Genomic DNA, 26,140 nt, shown 5'->3' with positions numbered 1-26,140 from the left:
AAATGTTTCTGATATTGTCTGGTCCAAAAATAACTGCTTGATTAACTAATTTGTCTCACAAGAAATGTCCCTATGTAGGTCAGGATGAGATCATTTGAAAATATCTACTCTTTGGAGAACTTCTAAACCTCCCCTCAAAAAAATCTCATTTAGGAGCTGGAGTCAAATTATATGGTCATTTTAGTTCTCAGAATTCAAAGCATAAATGGCTGGAATCGTGTGTGTGTGATAATTCTAGGCTACTCTCAATAAATAATACATGTCATTTCTGCTTCACTGAGGCTGTCACTTAACTGCTCTAAATGACTTTCAATGCAGGGCCCAGCCTGCTCTCCCAGAGTGCACTTCAGCTCAATTCCAAACCTGAAGGGTCCTTCCAGTATCCAGCCAGCTACCATAGCAACCAGACCCTGGCCCTGGGTGAGCCAGCCCCGGCGCAGCTCCCGGCCCGCAGCACACAAGCCCGAGGGGCTGGCCAGAGCTTCAGTCAGGTATGTGTGGGAATGGGGCCCTCTGCTGTGCTGGTCCGTGGGCTCAGGAAACAGGCGGGGAGCAGGGCTCTAAGATGGTCAGAGGGACCCGGCATGTCCCACAGCTTACGAAAGATGCCCCAGTGCCGTCAGTGAAGGAAATGAATAATAAATTACCATTATGGAGTTAGGCTGAATTGCAAACAGGGTTTCTTTAGGAATATCTGTGAGTTGCCCATGCTCTATTTATATTGTGCACATTTATCTGTGTGAATATGTGAATTACTATTTCTGTGTGTGTATGAGCTAGAAATCTGGCATACATCCTCATTTTATGCATGCACCTAGAACATTTTTTTTCCTCCTAAAAAAAGCATAAAAATATTTGGGGGGGGTTAATTATATAAAAGAACATAATATAAATGCATCATCAAGTATGTAGAACTATTCTGAAGGTAATTGGAACTAGTTTAGGAATAGTTACACCATGTTGAGTTTGATTTTGAAATGTGCCCTTAGTTGTTTCTTTAAGGTGTGCACTAGTTTTTATAGTTTCACTGAACAGATGTATTAGCTGTCATTCAAATCAGCTCCAGACTAATAGCCATTAGAAGTGGCTACTAATCTGAATGTTTTTTCCACAAAAGATGTAAATGTTGTGGTAGATAGACAGGTGATGGGTAAACATAGATAGCTAATGGATAGATAGATAGATAGATACATAGATAGATAGCTAATGGATAGATGATAGATAGATAGATAGATAGATAGATAGATAGATAGATAGATAGATAGATGATAGATGATATTTTGGTTTTGGTAATTTTAGGGTTCAGGCTATATTCAGTCAACCCAACAGAATTAATATATTGGAGGACTATCTTGTTTTAAGCTATTTTAAGGTTATTTTCAGCAGCACAAGGCCCTTTTCATCTCTACTTTTGCTGTTGGAATGAAGCAACATTCCACAGCCCCAAAAGCAACCCGTTCAGCTAACGAGTTGATTTCATCCTTTCTGCATTTACTGGGCAATACCTCTGCCACACTACCTACCACTGGCTCCTGTAACAACCGAAGCCAGGTTTGTCACTCTTTATTGTTAATATTCATCCATGAGTCTTTCCCACTGAACTAAAAGGTACTTGAGGGTAGGGCCGTTTTCATCTTAATCTAGCAGCTCCTCGCCATCCACGTGGCCCAAAGAAAGGTCTGCAGACGGATAGGAGACAAGGCACTTTAGAGTCTGAGTCACCATGAGGGGCCTGTTTTAAATGACATGGACAAAAATGAAGCTTAAGCTGAAGAGTCTCATGCATTTCGGTTATTAAATTACTATCCCAGCAATAGTTTGAAAATACAATTGCTTTCTTTAAGCAACACCCTGTCTACTTATGGCTTTGTGACTTTGACCTCATGATGACAAGCTATAGTGTTTGTGAATAAAAGGGAGTGGCAAATCAGTGTTCCACTGAGAAGAAGGGCCTGTCCCCCTGGAGGCTCAAGGTGTGACCACAGCGCAGGTGGTGTCTCCATTTGGATGGAGAAATGGTGGTGCTCCGGAGAGGAAGGATCTTGACGACGTTGAGTCAGGGTTTTATGAGAGGGCCACTAAGGCTAACCATGGAACAGGGCATTTCCCAGCTCTTTAAAAGCGCTGGTCTGTTCTACCTCCCTTACAAAAAAGTGAGAGGATGCATGAGGGACTATCTAAAAATGGGTTTTAATTTATTAGAAAAATTATTTTATATATATAGATATACATTTATTTGCCATATACACAAAATGGTCCTTATTGTTTCATAGCATACAAGTGTTATATAGTATTTGAAATATTGGGTAATGTTATTGGCATAGAAAATATTAGAATTTTTAAATATCACTTTATTTTATTCAAAGATGAAATGGAAGTTATGTGATTTCTTTATCTAGGTACGGATTATATATATAAATTCTTTGGAAGCAAACAAGTGGGCCACAGCCCTTTTTCTAACCCTTATATCCAGCCATACTTCTAGGTCTGAGAAGCCACATTCAGAAATGCAGTACCATTTTTACTCAAATCAACCTATGAAAGCTATGCATTTAGCTTTTACTAGTTTCTAAAACTTTTAAGACATGTAGCTGGGAAAACAGTAAAGTTCTACCTTCTTTTATTTTTATCTTGAACTCATTTATTACCTGTGCTTAGTTTTTCTCATAAATATCGAAGACCTCTGTCATTTGAGCTAAAAACATTGAGTCAACCAAAAAAAGAAAATTAGTATTCCCATAGCTGAGCATCATGGGAAATGGAAATATCAACATGGAATAAAAATTCCAATTTATCAACTTATCTTGTTGAGCACCTTGTAAGCCTTTCACACATTGCAGTATAATAACTAGCAGTTAAATCAAAGCTCCTTATAAAATTAAGTTACCATTTACTGAGCACCCAGAAGTAATCTTAATCTGTTTTACACCCATCCTCCTATTTAATCCCCACAACAGGCTGTACTACTATCTGTATTTTAAAGATTTGAAAACTCTAGCTAATCACATTTAGAGAAGTAGTCACGCATCATTTTAAGGCAGCAGCAGTAAGGATGGGAACAGCATCGTGACTGAATTGATGTCTAATCATTCCAAGAGGGAGCATTTCATAGGTTTTATTTATATATTGAGCATGTCAATTAAATAAGTCTCCAGCTTGAACCTACTGGGGGTGTCCACATGTGGACAAGCGATGTGGTGATGTATCTACTCCCACTTGCTGGGGTTAATTCTGTCATCCACTAACTGCCATGGGAGTAAAATAGTAAAAGCCCTAAAATGACAAGAGTGGGCCTCCCATTAAAAGTCTGCTTTAAAGGTTGATCGGAAAGTGTAACTAAGTTGTAAAGATGGCAGAGCTCTGTATTTGCAGTCATTGGGGTTATTGTTTGAAGGCGTCTTGAAATGTGCACGTTCAAGGTGATCATTTGGAGGCAAAGGTTGCTGGCGTGCTCACTTGCCAGGCAGGTAAGTAGCATGAAGTCTGAATCCTCAGACCAGGGGGTTGTTCGGATCCACTCCATTAACAGGAGTGAGGCTGTTGGTGTATCTGAATCCTTTAGCTACTTTGCAGATGTCTCTACCGGGATTTCCTTTCAGCGTTAGTGGCCTAAAAGGTGTGTTTTATTGAGCATTTTATAGGACCTGTGACTTCAAAATAATGTCAAAGAAATGCTGACCAAGTAAACCAGTGTTTTCATTCAGCATTGAGCTTGTAAGTAGGCAGGCCACCTACCATTCCGATAACATCTCCTTTGTTCAGGTTTTCTTCGGAACCCCTGGACTCCAGTGGTTTTGTGGAGCCCTAGGCTTCATACTTTTCAACATTCTGAGTGGTATCAGTGTTCATTCCTTCAAGGCCAGATGAATTTTTTGAAGATCCTGGACTCATAAAGTACTGAAAAGGGCTAGTACACTTCAAATTCTGGCTGACACATGACAGACCAAGTTGATAAGGTCAATAACCGATTAGCAGAAAACCATTTCAGTGTTTGGTCTGAAAGAAAATGTGTAAAACTGTAAAGCAAAATGGTTTTCTATTCTCGCTCATAAATCACATTGGGATGCAATTTGGAAGCAGTGTCATCAGTGTTCACAGATTCTAATTTCAGTTTTTAAAATACTCCAGTTGATCCACACAGACAATGTTTGAGTGCTCCCAACCAGGCTTGACGCCAGGCCCTCCCGGGGATCCGCGCATAACCGGCATTGCCCCATGAATCAGTCTGAATAAAACCATGAGTCACAATACTTGTCATCAAATATTAGTTCTCTGGTGTTGCCCTAAGATCCTTGAAAGTCCTTCTCCTCAAACTCGAGGATGAGTTCATGGGGGTTAAGCTGGAGGAGAGAGACTGCACGATCCTTGCACGGGACCCCAAGGCCTTTCCCAGAAGGAACGTGAGTCCATTTAGTCACTCTTTTTCCTGCTCAGCTACCCTTCAGGCTCTCTGCCCCAGCCTCTAAAAAGGGCATGTAGGTACCCCAAAGCCCCTCCTTTCCCCCCTCAATCAGCTGGCCTTTGCGTGGCTCTTGTGAGGTGCCCCATCAAAACAACTGCTTTTCCAGTTATGCTTGTGTATCTCTGGGTTATTCTTTTTGCATTCAAGGTGTTTATCATGTGCCTACTGTATGGCATGAGTTGATGTTTCTGCTTGGGATGGAGGAGGAAAGAAAAGAGACACAGTTCTTGCCCTCGAGGAACGTACGTTCTAGCAGCAGCCATGGGAACTCAGAAAATTAGCACAATGAATGAGTAAATTGCAAAGTTTGTCAGAAGGTGATGATCCCTGTGAGGAAATAAATGCAAAAGAGAGGAAGCGGGATGCAAAGTGCAGGAAGGGGTGTGACACAGTGGGGCCTTGTGGAGAAAGTGACATTTGGACAAAAATAGGAAGGAGAAGAGGGAGGCAGCGGTATGGCTTCCAGGGGGACAACAAATGTGTGGCTCCCGGGTGAGGTGGCCTGGCACACTGAAGGAACAGCAAGGAGGTCGAAGTGGTTAGAGTGGCTGGAGGAGTTGTGAGGGGACGGGAGACCCCATCAGTCATTGTCTTTTACTCAGAGTGAAATGGGAAACTGGTAGAGAATTGTCCGCAGAGGCACAAAATGGCCTGATGTATGTGTTGAAAGCCTCATTCTGTCACATCACATATAATAATACCCTACAGTCAGTGGCATATAAATCTGTTTCTTTCCATCAGGTTGCCGTGTTGCAAGAGCAGAAACCTACAGCATGAATCCCTGTGTCCCCAGTAACTGGCCCAGGGTTCACCTAAGGTTTCCCAGGTTCCTCCAAACCCATCCTCATTCTCCATAATAGACTGCAAAGGCTGTGGGTGATGAGACACTTAGGGAAACTCGCTCTCCTCCGGCTTTGTCTGCTTCCATTCAGATACAATTTCCTCTGGGTTGTATGAAATGTTGAACATCAAACTTCTGGCACAGAGAAGTCATTCAAAAAATGTTTTTTCCCCCATGTCCAAGCATCAAGTAGTCTCACCAAGCATTTCATGCCTCAAAGAAAAAATATTCAAAAAATAAGAAAATATACATCTGGGTAAAGAGCACTGGCAAAGTAGTACAGAAACCTAAAGATTTTGAAACCACTTTCATGTTCTCCAGCAGAATAGAAGTAAGCATGTGTACGTTCATAATTCTAAAGAAATGCATGCTTGCTGCAGGAAATTAAAGATTGTAGGATCGTTCCATAAAATAAACCTGAACAATAGTGGAGACTCTAGAAAAGCAATAAGCTTTTCAAGAAGCAAAATGTCCAATTTCTTTTTTATCTGGCCTATCTATTTAATGTTGCACTGACATTTATGTCTTAAAAGTCCTCATTTACGTTATATCGTAATTATAAATATGCCGTCTCCTTGTTTCTGCCAGAGGCCGATGTGTTTGTTGAGCTTGGCACATGGCTGATGGGTATACTCTCGCATGCTATAGATGTGGAGATCAGGAGTTGGAGAAAGCTGTGGATGATAGCTTGGCAGACACAGAGACCCACGTGGTGCAAGGGAGGAGCAAATCCCCAATAAACACCTATTTACTGATGGTTGGATGATAAGAGTTCTACAGACAACCAGTGTGACATCACTCCAGTTTGCTTAACTATGGGTGGAGTTGTTTACTTGTAATGAGAAAAGTCACTAATGAACTTGGGAAACACAACATTGCAGAGGTCTGTTTGTGTTGTCTGTCGTGTCCAATATACATCATAGGGCATTTAGAGGAGGAATCATGTCACTTTGTATACTTTCTTTGGCATATTTGTGGAAAAACTGGCAGCTTATTTTTTTTAAGAGAGTTTTCAGATGATTACTTATTGGAAATCCTTTCTCATTGTTCTACTTTAAAATCTGCTGCCTCCATTTTCTCTTTCCAGTACAAATATATTTAATCTGGCTTCAATAACTGAAACGTTTCTCATGGCAGGGAGGGTGTGTATGCCTTTTACTATAACATTTGCTCTTCTGAGCAAATATTTGGGTTATTGAAGTCATACTAAATGAGTCTCTTACTGAAATAAGTTTTGTGTAGTATACTTTTGCCAAAGCTCATGTTTTTAAAAAAGAGTTGCCATCAAGAAATCCCTCCTTAAATATTCTTTAAGATCAATTTATGCAAGACACTTATGTCATTGTTTTATTTTTTCTTCTCTGTTTTCTTGACACTGGTAGACCCTATTAATGGCATATTAAATACTTTCAGAATATTTATTGATAATGACCTTAATTGTACTTCTACTAAGGGACGTCTGAGGGAAGGAAAAACCAGTACCAAGATGCAAAACTTCATGCCACGTTGTTTGTACTAGTGGCTTTTTAGCCCTGGGAAAATGGATCCACTACCATCTCCTTCTATCTGCATTGACAGAGACAATATGGTTTGCAAGATCTCTCTCTCTCTCTCTCTCTCTCTCTCTCTCTCTCTCTCTCTCTCTCTCTATCTCTCTCTCCCCTGCCTCCCCTCACTTCTTTTTCTCCCCCCCTTCATAATATTGGGACCCTCATGCAAAGAGAAAGCAGTGAGGGTGGTCTCCATTATTATCTCCTGGTCCTTTAAATTGAGATAGTCTCATCTGAGGAAGGAATTCCTTCAAAGTGCCTTAGATTTTCAGTTACTTGAGTTTACTTTGCTCTGGGCACTACTTTCACTGTCAGTGTGATGTCCCACCAGGTAAACCCAGCCCTTCTTTTCTCATCTCAGCAGTGATGACTCCAGAGAGGGTGTGAACTGTGCACAGATGCTGTCTTTGTACTTTATATTTCATATTAGTTTTTACCACAACCAACACTCCTCAGGGGGAATCGCTAGACAAGGCACTTGATGATTTTACTTGGCTATTTCCAAAATCAAACGTTTTTTGCAGTACCAGGATTTTCTCCCTGGGGAAATATTTTAAAGAGTGGCATTCTTTCTGAAGACAGTTTTCAAAAGAGAAGTTATCAAAATTTGGGGAGCAATAGTAGTAGTGTTCAAGCACATTTCTTTCACCCCACAAAGTTCAAGGACACGGAATTTACTTGGGGATGTAGATTCATTTTAATTTCATTATGTTGCAGGAACATTTTATTTAATACCTAAGTAAAACTGTTTACATTTTAGAGTTAGTGATTTCTTGTTTCCAAGTTGTGAGAGTAGTTGTCTTTGTCCAAATTTGTAAGCAAGCCTGACACCCTATGCAGACTTAGCCTAGGAGAGTTCAACAAATTCTCAGAATTTGTAATCAGCACATGTAGCTGATATTACTGAATCATGTTATCAGATAGTTCTGGTTTAGAAATGGATGTTTTAAAACGTGTCATCTTAAACCATGTTCTATTTTTTAGTATTTAAAAGTTATTCAGGCTTCCTCACTCCTGGAAAGAGCAGTCTTCTGGATCATTGCGACTATTTTTTTGTCTGTCTGGTCACTACTTAACTCTCTCTGCTTTCGCCTTCCCTCGGACACCAGCCCGGGCTGCTTCCTCACCAAACCCAACGTCATGTTCATGTTCGTATGCTGTGGCTCTTCTGTGGCCTTGGCCCTGATGCTCTGACTTCCTTTGAAAAGTACCCGCCAGCTTTGCTTCTCATGACGTTGTTTTTGCTCAGGAGCAGGACTCCCCATGGTGACTTTAGTCACCACAACCAAGATTGTCTGCAAAGGGGAGACACCAGGAATTAGTAGGTTCGCCAGTCTGATGGTCATCCCAGAAAATGGCAAGTGATGAGTATGGCTGATGGGAGACAAATTGCTTACCCCAAGCAATTAAGCTCCCTCTGGGAAGCGAGAGGGACTCCAGTTCCCCGTTCCTGATGCTGCGGGCCTGGCTGCCCAGCATTCTGGGCAAATATTCCTTCTGCCCCAGAGTTAGGGGCCCCGCCGACAATTCCAGGACACTTGGCAGGTCTAAATGCATCTTCACAAAGTCTGCTCATAAATCATGGACCTGCTTTCGAAAACACGGTTTTGCTCATGGACACTGCGTTCTCATGATTTGAGGTCAAGATTCCTTACAGTCCCGGTTGTCAAGTCTCTTGTTACCTGGCTGTAAGCTGTGGGTGTTGGTGTGGGATTTTTGTACTGCCAGTCCCCAAAGAATGATTACATAAGTTTCCAAGTTCAGAGAATGTTTTCCCCTCTCCCCCCATGCCATCCCTACCCGCCATTTACAGAAGATACAGCGGGAAGGGATCTGGACACAACTCAGTTCTATATTGAGGCTGATGTCATGTTCTGCTCCATGAGCGTCATATTTTCAGGGGCTCCAACTTCCAGAAAAGAATGGTGTCATAATTGTGAGCCAGGTAGTACTCTGTACAAACAAAAATAGAACAATGGCAGATGTCCAAAGCAATGTCAAGGTGAAATACTCCATGGACGAGGCTTGCAGGGAGACCTTCACGAACAAACTCCTCATTTGTTCCCAGAATATACAAGGCTCTTGTTAACGGTTTATTGACTTAATGAGCGAATTAATGTATGGAACTTGAGTGTTGTTAGTTAATGGCAATAATGTATATATTGCCTAAATTCCCATTTCTATATTATTTCCACTATATGTTGAAAATACACCCTCCCCTTAAACACTTCTATAAAATAGGTGTAAATGCACTCCACAGTTACACAGGAAGCCTCAGGGTACCACGTATGCACACACAATCTCTTGCAAACATATAATATAAAAAATCACAACTGTAGGATATCCAAACTCTGGTCCATCTGAAACTTATATGTAAACTATAATGCAGATGGAATATTTCATTTGTAAGAGCTTTGTTGGGTTACGTGTATTGCTCATATCCCATGAAAAACAAATTCCTACATTTTTTTTTTACTTACTTAAAATATAATCTAAATAAAATGACCATAGAAATTGGAAGTAATATTTCATTTTTCTCTTGATGAATTTTCCATAATGGGAAGCAAGAAAGGAATGACATTTAATGTGCCCCCAAACTCTGCCTGTCAGAGGCGTTCAGTCAGAGCAACTACCTGGCAATGGTCTGCTTCTTGTCAATGTCACACGGATGGGTGGAGACTGATTCAAAGAGCTGAACATGAAGACACCACAGGAACTGTCTCTGGCAGTAGCCCATAGTGTGATGCGGGACAGTATTGGGGCCCAATATTCTCCAAATACATCTAAAAATTTTTATATTATTATTTTTCTTTTAAGGGTGTCATCATCAATAAAAATATACATATATATTTCAATTCTCATTGCTTGTACACACACATTCCCAAATATCGTTAAGAAGCATGGAGTAGTCATTTATTTTTTTTTAAGTTTTAGAATTCTAGTTTTAATATTGGATTTACAATTTTATAGTGTTCACATGCTTTTAAGGTCAAATGGAGCTTCCATAACAGTAAAGTGGATGCAATTCTATGTATGTTGAACTGTGTTTACATTACTTGTAATCCAATGACTTAGGTAGTCATAAACCATCCCACTCATTGTGCAGTATACTTGAAGTGCAGCCTTTTGTTTCCCTAACTGGCCAAGAGCTGCTGAATGAAATTACACAGTGGAACAAAACATAAACACCAGAGTGGAAACAGTCTCCAGAGAGCACTGTTTTTGTCCAACTGATGCTAAAAACAGATTTCTCAGTTTAGCCAAAGAACCATTCTTAGACACTTGTTACTCTGTGGGCCACCAGAATGGAGCATGACAATCCTGGATTATTTATTGTCCCTGTCAGTGGCCCATACTGTGATACAGGACAGTATTGGGGCCCAATATTCTCCAAATATTTCTAAATATTTTTATATCATTATTTTTCTTTTAAGCATCTCATCGTCAATAAAGAAATCTCTTCGAGAGGTTATACAACCGTACAGTGCAGTAAGGTGGCCACAAACTACATTTGCCTACTTAAAATTAACTTAATTCCAATAAATTAAGTTAAATCTGTGTTAAAATCTGGTACATATATCTAGTCTATGCATCTGGTGGCTAACACATTGGACAGTGAAGATAGTAAACATTTCCAACATACTGTATCAGTCTTGAAGAGTAAATAAAGTGTTATTATGTTTTTCTTTTATTGTCCACGTGAAGTTATTGGCAACATTTCACCAAGATATTACAATATTTGGAAGTATTTTTTTAATTGATTGCTGTATGTAGCCTATCAGAATATCTTGAGCTAGTGTGGCAGTTCTTGAAACTTCTACAGCTGTGGGGGCTGGTTAGGAAACCTCCTTAGGCAGTAATATTCAGCGGAGTTAGCATTCCTGAGCCTTGACAGTCCAACAGATTAAAAGGAAAATAAGTATTTGCAAAATGTGTTCAAGGTTTCCCTAGCGTCCGTGTCATTCTAATGAATGTTTAAATATTAGAATACTACATAACCTTGGTAAACTCTAGTACTTCTTTTAAGTACTTAAGCATTTATTTTATTAGAAGTCATGCTACCTGGTAATAACATCACTAATGTCTTCTAGGGTTATTATGAACATCATATATTCAAGACATAACAAAAGGTGTTTGTTCTGTTGTAAGCAGGGGGTCTCCTGACAGCCTGGGGGTTTCTTTCTCCTCATTTTGCTCCTATGGGAAGACATTACAAAAAGTCATGTGGAAGTCTATTCCATCTCTCAGGCCCTAGGAGCACTTCAGAAGAAAAGTGGGGGAAGAGCTGACTGTTTGCACCTTAGCAGTCATTCTCAGACCCCCGGGAGATAGTTAGAAATGCAGACTCCCAGGCCCACTCCAGCTCCTGAGTCAGAATCTCTTGTCGGTCAGTGGCTTGCACACTTTAGTGAGCACTATAATCACCTAGAGAACTTGTTAAAACACAGATCCCTGGGCCTCTCCCTCCGGGACCCAGTCAAGTCGGGTGACACTGGTGCTAATATGCATACTGGCTGCTAGAGCAGGGACCCACAAAGGCTGGAAAACCACCGTGCTCGTGATCACTTCTTCGCTCCTTCCGTTGCACATGGAATCACCTGGTGAGCTTCCAAAAAGCCTGGTGGCTGTGTCCCACCTCCAGAGATTCTGAGTTAAATGGCTCGTGTACAGCACAGGTACCGAGATTTTATTTCAAAAGCTGCCTGGCGATTATATCAGGCAGCCAGGTTTGAGAAGCTTAGTCTGTACATGTCTTGCTCAAAACTTCTTCCAGGAGAACAGCAAAAACTGGATCTAAGCACCCCCCTGACTCTGGATGATGCTGGAATATATCTCTGGGGTTTAGGGTATTCACAGCAGTTCTGTATGGTTCATCCACCATCTTCCACATTGTAAAGCCTCGAGACCACCTTTATCGACCATCTTTTCATTCATTCTGTAAACATGGGTGGCATCTCTGTGATGAATCAAGCTTTGCTCTGGTTTCTGGAGACACATCATTGAACAAATCATGGAGCTTTCATTTACTTTCCCTCCTACTGTTACACTCAAAATAATTGCTCTGTGGTGTTAAAGAAAAACCACAACTGAACAGTAAAGTGGTAAATACAGATTTTATTCAGGGAAAAAAAACCCGATTGCAATAGGAGAAAAGAGACCTCAGTATAGAACTGGGTTCAGTGTAGAATACAGCAAGGAAAAGTGTGAATTCATAGCAGAGGACCAGGGTGGGGTCAGTGGGCAGAATATTACTAAGAGGAAACGTCGGGGGAAGGGTTTCTGGCTAAAATGATCTAACAGGATTCTGGCTGAAGGCAGGCCAGGGTGATGAGAAACCATCTGGTAGATGGTGGAAGAACATCGTCAGATATGGAGGGTGATCAGACATGGAGAGTGGGGGAAGCTGGCTAAGCGGACTTAGCGGGATTCTTGCGAAAACCGGACAATGTAGAGATGAACACAGAAGCCCAAAAATCAGGGCTTAGGGGAGAAAAGAGTCCAGAGGGGCCTGACTGGAGTTTGGTGAAGGAGAGAATACTTGTCAGTGGATAGATATAGATACACACACACACACACACACACACACACACACACACAAAATGTCTTTCAACAAACTCTTTCCCTTTGTTTCCAGGCTGCTCTTTATGGAGATTTTCATGTTGCTCAATTAACTCCCTCAGATTTTCACATGGAATTTGGGATGCTGTGTATGTGCCGATGAGAGTGCCCACCCCGTCTGTTACTTGCCGATCGCCATTCCAAACCCGGTGGAGAGGCATAATCGAAACTTTTAACGGGCAGCATCTGTGCCGGCTCTCTGGCACCTCCTTCCCTGCATCTCACCAGCTTCCTCCTCCCCACCCAATTTCCATCCCGAATTTCAAAGTCTTCCTTCCCAGCTTCTCTCTCTGAGGACAATCCTACCCCTTTTCACACCCGCCTGCTCTCAAAAACCTTTCTGCTCTTCGGGAAAGCCTGGAAGATCCCAGACCTCCTGCCCAGAAGTGCTTAACAACGTAGTGTTTTCATTCGAATGCAAATTTGTCTCTGGACAAGATTCAAGGAAAGTGTTCTCTCCTCCAACTGTCTCCACCCCAGCCCTTGTTGTCTTTTGTGTTCTTGTAAATAAATGAGAGGCAACTGGCTTTCAATTTAAAGACACAGCTGCAGGGGGCTCTTAACAGCGAGTGGGGGTCGCGGGGGAGGGGTAAGGAGTGGATGCTGAAAGATTTAGAGGCCAGCGTTAACATCTAGAAAAGGGAGCCTTTTTTTCAGTCTTCATTTACAATTGCTCTGGTTTCTCTAGAAATGCTTAAAAAAAAAATACTGAAAGACCAAGCGTTTTTATTCCAACTCACTATTTCTCCTTTCTTTTAACTTTTCTTGCCCAAAAAGAAGAATCAATGCGACAATGGCAGCAGAATAAACCCTGCCAAGTACGTGCATTCTTGTTCATTCTTGACGTTCTCCAGATACGTACACAACTTAGCCAGTTCGGGAGGCAGACACTGTATCCAGTGAAATAAACTTGGGGTTGGCGGAGGAAATGAGTTTAACTCCAGAATCTCTCATTAAAACTAACTGATCGCGATCGCCCTCCAGTCGATCACGGTGGCCCTGTCGGGTGGCCTTTTAAAAACTTTACTAATGCGACGCCTTTGCTATTCCAGAAACATCTTAGCTGTGTAACTAGAATACTGCCCCGTCCGCCACACGTGATGCCAATCCCACTGTCAGCCGGCCTTTGCTAGTTGGTTTTTCTTTCTGTGGGAAAAGCACCTGCGGGAGAAGCTCGAGGGGTGTGTGCGCCTCGATCCCACGCGCGGTCCTGCTGGAGGCGGCCGAGCGCCCAGTTTCCCTCCCTCGCCGGGCGGGCGGGCAGGCGGGGCCCTGCGCTTCCCCCGGCTAAGCGCGCGTGTTCTCTGCTCTCCCGCGCACAGGGCACCACGAGCCGCTCGGGGCACCTGCCGGGGCCGGGGCCGGAGCCCGCGCCGCCGCCGCCGCCGCCGCCGCGGGAGCCGTTCGCGCCCAGCCTGGGCAGCGCCTTCCACCTGCCCGACGCGCCGCCCGCGGCCGCCGCCGCGCTCTACTACTCGAGCTCCACGCTGCCCGCGCCGCCGCGCGGGGGCTCCCCGCTGGCAGCGCCGCAGGGCGGCTCGCCCACCAAGCTGCAGCGCGGAGGCTCGGCCCCCGAGGGCGCCGCCTACGCCGCGCCGCGCGGCTCCTCGCCCAAGCAGTCGCCCAGCCGCCTGGCCAAGTCCTACAGCACCAGCTCGCCCATCAACATCGTCGTGTCCTCGGCCGGCCTGTCCCCGATCCGCGTGACCTCGCCCCCCACCGTGCAGTCGACCATCTCCTCCTCGCCCATCCACCAGCTGAGCTCCACCATCGGCACGTACGCCACCCTGTCGCCCACCAAGCGCCTGGTCCACGCGTCCGAGCAGTACAGCAAGCACTCGCAGGAGCTGTATGCCACCGCCACCCTCCAGAGGCCGGGCAGCCTGGCAGGTAAACGGCTCGCTGCCCACCTTCCGTAGCTCCGCCAGGGGGGCGCCTGGGCACATTGTGGGGTGGCGCGCAGGCTGGAGGCCAGCAGCTGGGCTTGAGCAGAACTCGAGCTGGGCGTGTCTGTGGCCCAGCGTCCAGAACCTGCAGGATATAGAGAATGCCAGGGCGTCCCCAGGTTATGTTAGTAGCTGCACTGAAAGAGGCCACTTCTTTTTTGAAGTAGTGCCATCTCTCAAACTCTTAATTCCTACCCCCCACCAGGAGACTAAGACATTCATAAAGTTAAGTCAAATTTAATAAAGACTTCCATAGACCTGTTGATTGTATACAGAAAAAAGAGCAAAGTAAATGAAACTCACAATATTTATATGATCGCCTATAGTTATCTGCACTTAGTTGTAGAAGAAAGTAATGGATTGTCCCACAGCAGACATCCAATTTACATAGATTTGAATAGGAGTGAAAAAGTAACAATGATGAATTGCCTTTAATTTTTACTACTTTGTCATGACTGGAATTTATTGTATTTTGTCTAAATTTAGTCACTGGGAGAAGTAAAGGACTCCCCAGCCCTTCCATTTAATTTACACAGATTCTAACAGTGAGGGGAAAGTAACCAACAATGAAATCCCTTGAATTTTTGCAGGCTATTATAGGGTTGGGGTGGGAAGAAACCTACTTTTCTCTGCCAATGCAGAGGAAGTGAAATGTCTGTGGTGGTTTTGTCCACCAAAGACCAGGTTGAGCTGGTGACTGTCTGTTGGGATAGCCCCGTATGTTCAGCTTGAGCAAACACTATGATTGAAAGACTAATGTGTTGTCTCCTAAAACACCTGACAACTAACCTGGATTTACTGCGAGTTTTTCCTTCTTATGAAAGTATTTGGTAATTGTGTCACTCTAGTAACAGATGCTGCACTCATGTTTCCTTTCCTGGCATGCATAGGTGACCGTGAAAAGAAATAGGATACAAATAGGAACCTGTTGCAGACATGAGGCAGGTGTCCAAGGGCGTCTGTAATTCCCCACAGTAATTGCTGGTGTGGACTGGACTGACATAGCAAGGTGCAGGCCGGAATTCCGCCACCCCCAAATCATGCCCAGCATGATTACTGAAATGAGAAGAGTATTCCCTCTCACTCTCTTCAATAGAATTTTGGAGGTAGCTGGTCATTAGTGCCAGTCTGGCACCAGTACCAAAATATCTGGAAGGCAGGGACTAGGGAGCAGTGTGGTTGGAAGAGAGAGCTAGGAGACGTGTATGGCAACTTTGTTTTATAAGTTTATAAAACAAGTGATTAGATCATTCCAGGGAGTGGGGAACTAGTGGAGCTTGCAGGGGACTAAAGAGCTGTGACACTCTTCCCAGCCACCACTGAGGACAGGAAACTGAGGCCCAGAGAGTCTAGGCTAAAGGCCGTTTCATTTCCTGCACAGATCTGGGGAGAGAAACCTGCAGTCTTTGCTTCCAGCTCTTTGTCGCACTGATTATACATGGTAAACGTGTTCTTGTTCCACTGTATCATTTTAGTAAAAATAGGGAGTATGGATCTGGTGGAGAGGTTGGGGGCGTGCAAATGGAGCACAGAGAGAGCCCCACAGCTCCTTATGTCACTGAACGTAGGAGAGGCTGTAAAAGGAAAGAGGTTGTGAAAACTACTTTCACTCTAGTATCTGGACTGAACGTTTCTGGGGTTTGATGTCAGCTGTGTGTGTTGGGGCGCTGGAAGGCATGGGCCCGTCAGAAGAGAACTGCAGTCCGTCAACACAGTCTCTTGTGCCTTTGTTTCCCTCCCCATTTCCATCTGTTCCTCAAATTCTTCGACCATATTTCATTTTTGTTACCTGGTGACAAAAAAAAAAAAAATCAACATGCCGTTGAAGAGTCTTAATTTTAGAGCTACAGTGAACACTTGTAATGTTTGAATTACTTTGTTTAAAATGCATGCTTTTCAATATTCATTTGAAAAATTTTTTCATGCAAATTGCTGCTGGCACATTTTGAGTTTAAGATTATAACTCTGCATAAATAGTTGGGTTGCATAAGATCATATGCCCCATTTAGATATTGGGAAACTATGGCCCAGGAAGAGCTTGGGAACAGACTACCGTTTGTGAGAGATCAGGAATATTGGAGCTTTTGGACTCCACACCTAAATCTGTGTGCTTGATTCCATTCCAGCATCGTAAAGTTGGGAGCCATCCGGTTTGCTAATTGGAAGCACAGTTAACATCAAGACTGAAAAATAGCTCTTGGATTTTTCAGGGTTGTGATTTTGGACATTTGTCACTGAAAACTAGCATGTGCAAATACAGAATTAGTAGTAACTTTCCCTTTTGAATGAATTAATTCATTCAATAATTATTTATTAAGCACCTCTGATTTACTGACACTGATTTAGACCCTGGGGATACAGTAGTAATCAATATCAACCAGTTATTCCTGGCCTCATTCCAAATGGAGAAGACAGAAAATCATCACGATAAATATTTTTGGTAGAGAGGCCAGGGAAAGCTCTAATTAGAAGGTAACTTTTGAGTCAGTCATGAAGGAAGTGAGGGAGTAGGCCGTATTAATATCTAGGGAAAGGGAGTTCTGAACAGAAGCAACAGGAAATTCAAAGGATGGCAAATAGGCATGTGTCTGACATGTTTGCAGAACAGCTGGGACACTGGTAGGCAGGAGCAGGGAGAAGGAGGGCAAGGAAGTGACATGAGGTCAGGGAAGTGATCAGAGTGGGGGCGCCTTGTAAGTTGTGACGAGGACTTGGGAATGCTGGCTGTGCTAAATCCAGGAGCCATAACGACTGCAGCGGGGACGTGACCCAATATGATTTAGTTTGTAACAGGGTCTCCCTGGCTGCTGTGTGGAGAATACATTGTAGGGAATCAAGGGCAAAACAAGAATACCAGTGGGGAGGTTCTTGAAGTAATCTAAGCAAGAGATGATATGGCATGGCCCAGGATGGTGGCACTTGAAATCACGAAAAGTAGTGTAATTCTGGATGTACGTGTACATATGGTAGAGCGGACTGGATTTTCTATAGACTAGGTGATGATGGTAAGAAAAAGAGGGCTCGAGGATGCCACCGACTCAACCGCCAGAAGAATGGAGGTGCCATTGACTGAGATGGGGCAGGCTGCGGGCAGAGTCGGTTGGGTTTTGGTGCAGTGTTGGTAAATTTTAAGATCTTGGTTTTGGACATGTGTGATCTGTCAGAATCGAAATGCACGTGTGAAGCAGACAGCTGGGGCTGTAAGTCAGAGTTCAGGGGAGAAGCTCAGGCTGGAGATAAAAATTAGGGGGTCCTCAGCAGCAGCTGGTGTTTAAGACCATGAGTCTAGAAGACATTATTTGGGAAGTATGGAGAGAAGTGGTCCAAGGACTGAGCCCTCAAGTGTCCCACAGATGTAGAGTTCTGGGAGTTGAGAAAGAAGCAGCGAAAGAAAAGACATAAGCCAAAAGTATAGGTCGGTGTCATTTCTTAGAAGACAGGAGAACAGCATGTCTCAAGGTCGGAGATCAATAAATTGCAACTGTTTCAGGACATTGGTTTAGCAGAGTGTACTCACCAGTACCTTGATAGAGCAGTTTCACTGAAGGCTGTTGGTAAAATACGATTGGGGAAGGGGGAACCAAGAGAGAATGGAAGGACAAAACCAGAGACTGAAAATGTTTTCAAGAAGTGGCTTAGCTACCGACATTTCCAGAAATGTGTAAGTTCTGTCTGAGGATTTTTGGTCATTAGCTGTAGTGAGCTCTTGGTGAGGAACAAACGTCCAGAGTTTCCCCCATGGCTAAGCTTTAGAAACTCTGGCCACAAATCTCAGAGTTCCGGTTCTCTGGGAAAACTCCACACTTCACATGAAACCTGGAACAGTGTAATTTCTCAGAGGTTAAGTTTCCAGAGTCCAAAGATCCCCTGGAACTTTCTTCTTTTTCATCACATCTCTCTGTGTTGTCGAGTGCTATCTGAGTGGAGACGCACCTCTGCCTTGTTGGAGAGCTTTACACATACTCACCTGCTTAAAATTTTCCCTCGTTCAGGGAATCACAATAATATCAGTCTACTCTTATAATTTCTGACATAAATAAGAAAATGTATATAAAATACTAGTGCACTGGCTGTCTCAGTGAAAGTTAACTTGTATTATTTAATAATACCTACCACACTGACTTGGATGTATAAGGAGGAAGTCATTTGTTTTAGTTTCAGGCACAAAGCAGGTCTTTTGAGTCCCAAAACACGCCAGTGTCTGTGTTGGCCATAGAGAGACGAGTCAGGGGCAATCCTTGCCCTCAGGAGACCTACTTGGGAGTGGGTAGAAGATTAGGTGATTGGAAACCCAGTGCTAGGGTGAGACAGGTTGGTTACCATGGGAACATATTAGCGAGGCATCTCTTACAGTGGGGATCAAATGTGTGCTGCAGATGCTTCTTTAGTGGTGGCTCCAGAGCTAAGCAGTGTAGATGGAACTAAGAAACGCTGTATAGACAGAACTAGTGAAAAATGGTCATTGGAACAAAAGAATAGAGAAGGTGGGTGGCGAAGGTGGAGGTGGGGTGGCAGGGGTAGAGATGACCTGCAGCTCAGCCTTCTTGAGCCACAAATGAGTGACATGGTGGGGTGGAGAGAAGGAGGGGAGGAGAGGTGAAAGGCTTGTAATTCCATCCAGCAGGGAAGTGACCTGGTCATCTTTGCGTGCCAGACGCTTCATCCTGGGGCTGTGTGGAGGGTGGATTCTCCATGAAAAAATGGGCATGGAAACACTTAGGAAGCCATCAGAAGAGTTCTTCCCTGCTCACAGATTGAGCTGTTAGAACTTTCCCAGCTTATTTTGAAATGAGACAATTCAAAAATGATCACTTATAAATGGTACAGGTAGTAGAAGGCTACATAAATGACACAGGTAGTTTTTACATTTTTCTCCTGACACACAGTTTTATAGTTTGTAATGCAAAAGTTAAATGTATTCATTTTATGCACAATAAATAAAATGAGGTTAAAAAAACATAGCAATATAAAGCATTTGCTGTATGCCAGTGCCTCGTGCCAGACACTCTGCAAACTGTACCCCATGTAGTTTCCAGCAACTTAATGAGTTAGGTGAGATTTTCACCTGCATTCTACAGGTTCGAAAACTGGGGCTTATCAATGATAAGTTCCTTGCCAAAAGTTACTTCGCTGGAAAAGATAGGGATGCGATTTGAACCTAGATCCCTTTGAGTTCAGCTTCTCTACAACCCTTAAATATCCATGATATATGGGGAGGGGTAGCATATTTCGTGTTCTTGAAGAAAAACACCAAGAATGCAGAAATGCAATGTAAGTTTTCAACTTATTTAAATGACTCGTGATTTTGAAGAAAGCAAAAGTGTCTCAAATATTTGTCAGCATTGTATGACTTTACTACTACCAATTTTTTTGTTCACTTTTGTAAGGAAAATAACAAGACCCTTTCATTTTCTGGTTTAGAGCAAAATTAATCCTGTTAAAAATAGAAATCTGAGTTGTAAATATGTATTACAGTTCAGCCAAACATCACAAGCTCATTTTGAGGTAAAAATGAGATGGATTAAATGTAGATTCTTAAGCAACGATTGCAATAAAATTGACCTAATATGGAGAGGAATTTGGTCAAGGCTTGTCCATCGTGTACTCCCGCCAAATGGACATAAAACTCAGCATTTTGAGTGGATCACGTACTATAAACCCCAACTTCCGAATATCTGGAGATTTCAGATCCGTCCCCTGACTTGCTAATGCTTCCAGGTGCACCTGTTCTGAGAAAGTAAAAGAAAAGCCTAATCCTAGATAAAAGCTTCGTGATCTCCGATGTCAGGTTCTCAAAGGAAACATGAAGGCCCTCAGATAATGAGCCAGTTTGTTTAACACACATACGCTCACAATGCAATGAGATATCTGGCTGCCGCTGCTCCTTTAAACTACATTTCCTGAAGCTGATCTGTCTCTGTCTGGGGACAAACACTTGATCAGTTCTTATGAACCTTCTGCTCACCTTTAAGTAAAAAAAAATAAAATAAATAAAAAATAAATATATATATACACACACACATATATACACACACACACACACACACAAAAAAAACACTAGTTTAGATTTACTAATTAGAATGTGATCAGCCTGTAAAATCAATCAGCACTTGAATCTTCTTTCAAAGGTGCTTAAGGCTGACTCGCCCCTGGAATTTCCAGGGATTTTGGAACCAGACCCCTCCCCACCACAGAAGCTCCATGGCGTTCCACACTGGCCAGGCCTCAGCCGCTGCCCCCTCCTCAGATGTCCCTGCACAGGCTGTCTTCTTGATCAGAAATTAATATAGGTCTCTGCACAGTGCATCCTGGCATTCTGCACCCCAACAAAGTTGGGGAATGCAGGTCGATTCCCACACTTGACCCTGTCCTGCTTCCACCATCAGAGTGACTATTTTGTCAGCTGTTTACCGCCTAGAATTCTGGGACCCCTTTTATGGCAGAGAGCCTGTATCCCAGTGGCCCCATGTAAGCCGCTGTTTCCAGGCTCTCCCTCCCGGGAGTGTGTGGACTGAAATCTCTTGAGCAACTTTCGCTTGCTGACCCCTGTCTCACAGTCTTCATCGCGTAGAGACGCAGGACTCTCAGAAATAGCCATCAGATGTTCCCTTGGAAAGTCACTTTAAACAGTATCTAATCACACTTAGGTTGATATCTCATTTCTGTCCAGTTGTGTCCAGGTCAGACCGTAGCGGGGAGAGGCTGTTTTCACATCCTGTCACTGCACGTTAGTGGCTGGATCTGGGACAAAATATTTGGGCTGCGAGGTGGCCCCAAAGGCATTTCTGACGTCTTTCTTTTTTGTTAATTCACAGAAATTAATACCTACCTCCCCCTTCCTACTATATGGCAGCCTTGCTAGTTAAAATGGGGTAAACCGGTCTTTTTCGTTCTTTTGTAGGAAAGTGGCTTCTTTACGTAAAATTCAAAGCCTTTCCAGTGTTTTTGATAAGTTCATGATTTTGATCATGCTTTAATGTAATGGGAAAATGTAAACTTGAAAAATGAAAATGTGTCTTGGACAACAGTTCATGATGGCATACTCTGTCCACTCATTGCCTCCCTCTAGCTCAGACCCTCTGAAAACTAAAGTACAGAATTTCAACAGAGAATGAAATTACAAACGAGACAAGGAGATGGAGGCCTGAGGCCACTCGGTGGGTGTCAGTCACCCACAAGCAAGTCTTTCTAGGAATTTCCTAGAAAGCAAAGTAGATAGGCGTGATAGGCAATTAAAATGTAGATGTTTTTCCCAAGAATTTGCTCTGTCGGCCCCGCAGAGGTGGACTGGCCATCTTCAGCGAATTCTTGGACAGGCTCAAGGGTCAGAGTAGAGGTGGCGACCTGGGGAGAGAGATGAGGCTAAAGATGAAGGGATCTGTTGAAACTCAGGGCTCGAGTCCTTTCTCAGTTGGCTGCCTCATCCCACTCACAGCCCATCTCCTGCCAACATGGTGCCAAGTAGCCAGTGCCTCCCTGCAAGGTGAGGAACAGATGTGTGCCCCTAAAGAAACCTAGACTTTGGTTATGGCTGCCCGTGACCCCAATAAAGTTTATTTCATACAGGCATGTGGGGTGATGGCCTGGTAAGGGGTTTGGGGCTGCACCCCCACCTTCTCATTCTAAAGGAAACTGCCAGCCTGAATGCCCCATTGTCCCTGTCACAAATTCAGGGACACACAATGGGAAGCACTTCTATGTAGATTGTAGCAGAAGAAGATGCTGTTTCTTTCTTCCTCAAATTTGATTAATTAGCAAGGATTCCTGAGGTATTGGGGAGAATTAGTAGCATAAAAAGTAGAAAAATGACTGTCTCTCAGAAGAAACAGTGATAATTATTTACAGAATAAAAGAGATTAAAAGAAACAAGCAAAAACTTTAGGTTTTGTACTGAGAAGGATTAAAGAAGATCTTGTGTTTATTAAGAACTGGATGATATATGAAAGGATCAAAGAACAAGGAAATCTTTCTAAGCCGTAAAAATATATTAAATTAAAACTGTGATAGAATTTCTGGAAAATAGTCACAGAAATCACTTGGAAGGTAGAACATAAAGGGAAAGAGACAGAAAGCATGAGGATAATACAGTAAGAGCCTTGAAGGACAACTCCAGGACATCTAACATATTACTAGAGTCCCAGAAAGAGAATGGAGAAAGCAAATTATCAATGAATTACTACAGAAAAAAATTCTTTGGAGCTGAGGGACCTATGCCTCTATAGGAAATACCCTATGCTTGGAATAGAAAACAATTCATATTCTGTGTCATGAAATTTTATAAAATTATGCCACCTGACTTCCAGTAGTGACACTGGATGATAAAGAACAATCCGGTGGTCCTCTTAACATTCTGGGCGAAAATAGTTTTCAACCTAAAATCTGCATATAGCCAAATTATCCATCCTCTGTGAAGGGAGGATCACATATCTTCCGACTTGCAAGTGTTTATAAAATCTATCTCCTGTGCACCCTTTCCTAGAAAGCTGCAGCACTTGAGGGTGTATTCTAGCTACATAAGGGAAATATGGTACCCAGAAAACAATGGCTACGTCTAGAATCAAGTCCCAAGGCAATGAAGAGAGGTCCCAACGGGAAAAAAAAAAAGACAGTGGGGCAGCAGGCTAGCCAGCAAGGAAAGGAGGCCTCAGCACATGAAGGTGGACAGTCATGAATGTTGCCGTAAGTCCCGAAGAATCTGGGTAAGTTGATATCTAAGGACAGAACAATTCAAAGAATAAGTCAGTAATGGATTTCATTGCAGATGAAGAGGAAAGAATTGTTGTTGCATTCCATTGAGTTCTGCAAATATAGAAGGCAGTGGTTTAGAGCGTGACTTCAAGGGCTTGACAGATGTAGGTGCATATCCTGGTTCCATTACTTACTAGCTCTGTGACGTTAGACAGTTGGGTTCAACTCAGCAAATATTTGCTAAGCACCCATTTTGTGCCAGGCACACTTCTGGGTGCTGGACATGCACCTGTGAACAATAGAGGCCTACGCCCCTGTTCTCTCGGAGGTAATGATCTGCTTAGATGGTGAGAAAAACCATGGAGAGAGAGACTAAAGGAAGCAGGGATGTCAGAGGCACCGGGTGGCCAAGAAGCTCTCGATGATAAGGTGTCAACTGAACAAGCTCCTGAAGCAAGGAGAGAGGGAACCGTCTGGTTCTCTGGGGAAGAATGCCCCAGGCGGAGGGAACAACCAGTGCAAGGGTCCTGAGGTGCAATTGTTCTTGGCCTGTTGGGGGAACAAAATGGGGCTCGTCTGAGATTGTTTGTATGTCTTATAGTGGGATACTGATAGAACAATTGTGCAGGGTCATTATAAAGGTCATCTGAGATGGAGATCATGCCTACCAATTATTTATCCTTGCGCCCACTCATTGAAAGAGCCCAATAAATTGGAAGTATGGTTACTATGGAGAATCTTGATACCAGCCACGGTCTACTGGGAATTCAGACAAAGTCTTGACTCCGGGGGTCTCGTTTGACTGGAAGGAGAGTGGGAGTGACATCAGTTCAGAAGTAGCATGTAACACCAGGTGGTTAGGACATAAGCTATCAGACAGGACCAAGGGCAGGGAGGGGCACGTCCTGAGGAGGCTCAGGAAAGGGTCCTTGACAGAGGCGCATTTGAGCTTGGGTTTAACAAAGTGCAGCTGTGACAGGGGCAAACAGGAGAAGACAGGTACAGGTCAGGAGGGATGGGTTCCACAGTAGTTACGAACAAGTGTCGTGGCGGGTTTAAGGCAGAGCTGGGCACCCATGTCGTACATGAGCTGAAGACTACAATGTTCTGAGGGCTGCTCTCCTGAGCCGATCCCGTTCAGGAGGCACTGGGGAGATAATGACGGTCTTCCTGAGTAGAGATTGTATCCACTTGGTTTTGTTTTTTATAAAATAAGGGGCATCGAGATTTTCCTTTGAAACAATAAATTCTCTAGAAGGTCTTATAAGCTTCTTTTCACTTGGGGTTAAAGATCCCAGGAGTATGAGAATGAATATTTGAGACATTAGAGATTGGAGGAAAGATGAGAGTAGGTGAAAGTATGAAGAGAAACAGATTACCATGGGGCCGGTTCTGGGGCCCCCACAAATGAACCAGCTCACAGGCTTTCCCTTCATTGAGAAATGGGCCAGGTACTGTGCACTGAACTCTGAGAATCTGTCGTCTTTCTGTAGTGCTGCACGTTGGACAGATGACGGGTAGAAATAGGAAGCTATGGGAAACTGCCTTTACATATAATATTGAATCAGAGAAGGAACTGACAGGATGGGAAGAAGGATACGGAGACACACGCAGCCCTGCATCTGTTGGCTGCGCAGACTGTGGCTTCCTGGCTGGGTCCCCAGCACCCAGCAATGGGGAAAGGCTGGCCAATGTCTGACCTCGAGCCGTGGGTTTTGCCCACTCTCCAGCCTCTGCGCCTCTGAACTTAAAGTCAGCGGGGTGTTGAGGGTGAAATATTCCTGGGTCTCCTGTCAGGGCTTATACACTTTAGTCACAGGTGTTAATTCGGGCACACAGGCCTCTGCCAGCCATTCACTTTAAGTGTCAGCATCAGGTCAGTGATCACAGTTACCCAGTATCTCTGTCTTAATAAATATGAGGCTTTGAAACATTTTTAACATTTTTATCAGAGTAGTAGTAGGGATTATGTAGAGACCAACTATTTTAGTAAATATACAAATAACCTTAAATAATAACTTGAAATCTCTCAAAGTGGAGTTAATTTGCAACTAAGCCTCCATCAGAATCCTTCCCACCACTGTTTAACCAAGGTGCATTTTGTAATTTTTAATACAAAAGTGTTTGTTATATATTAACTTCATGTTACACAGAATGTATATATTTTACATACGACATAATTTTTACTTATATATTCTAAGTATATGACAAAGATTACTATATACACCCCCACATATCTGTATGTGTACATTTGCATACCCATACACATACACATGTACATATAACTTTGCATTTGTTGTGGAATAACTAAAGTGAAAACTCTAAAATCTCTGTACTAATCCCAAGTGGCCCTGTTGGTATTTATTGTGTTGTGTATTCCCAAAGCACTGACACTGATACAAAGAAAAAAGTACCCTGAATTTTTCCTGCATTAAAAGAGGCAGGCATTTGACTAAGTGGGCACATGGGCTCCCCAAGGGCAGCTGAGGCTCGTGCATATTTCAGAACCCCTCACCACGCCTTTGCTAGTAGATATTCAACAAGTATTTTTAGTGTAAAGTAAGTTACTTTGTAAAGTAACGAGTGGGTGAAAGAGTTGTTTTCCATTGATAACCGGAAGTCATCTGTAGTACACAGAGAAGGATGCACACAGAGAGACCAGGTTCTCCCCAAAGTGAGTGAAACATTAATAAGTAACCATTGGCCACCAGAAAGGCTTGGCTCTGTGGGTACTGCAAATCTGTGAGATAAAATGCCTGCTGTCTCACCTCCGAGTTTCCCAGCTCTTTGGAAAGTGGCTTCCTGTGTTTTTTACTTCTCAGTGGCAGTACTAACAGAGGCCTACATAGCAGTCCTGGAATGTCATAGGCTTACTGTGGAGCCAGCAGCTCTCCCCATGTAGCTCTAGAGGTTCTAAGAAGTGAGAGGTCATAGAAACAGACAACGCCTATTTTGTGGTGTCTGAATACTGAGGACCTGCCCAGGAACCCATGGAGAGAGACTTGGCAGCAAAGGCAACCCAAAGAAAACCATT

The 26,140-nt window shown here is 43.3% G+C and overlaps 1 protein-coding gene across 3 annotated transcripts in view; it reads left to right on the top strand.

Annotated features, from left to right (window-relative positions):
• Nucleotides 1–26,140, top strand: part of CTNND2 (catenin delta 2) — an 829,794-nt gene that overhangs the window by 444,861 nt on the left and 358,793 nt on the right. For all 3 annotated transcript variants that reach the window (XM_033110744.1, XM_033110743.1, XM_033110745.1), the window contains 2 exons: nucleotides 319–491; nucleotides 13,795–14,362. In XM_033110744.1, the coding sequence (XP_032966635.1) occupies nucleotides 319–491; nucleotides 13,795–14,362 (741 nt within the window). The remainder of the gene's footprint in view (nucleotides 1–318; nucleotides 492–13,794; nucleotides 14,363–26,140) is intronic.

This window comes from Rhinolophus ferrumequinum, chromosome 7, assembly GCF_004115265.2.
Source record: "Rhinolophus ferrumequinum isolate MPI-CBG mRhiFer1 chromosome 7, mRhiFer1_v1.p, whole genome shotgun sequence".
NCBI lineage: Eukaryota > Metazoa > Chordata > Mammalia > Chiroptera > Rhinolophidae > Rhinolophus > Rhinolophus ferrumequinum.
This window is presented reverse-complemented; position numbering and strand designations above follow the sequence as displayed.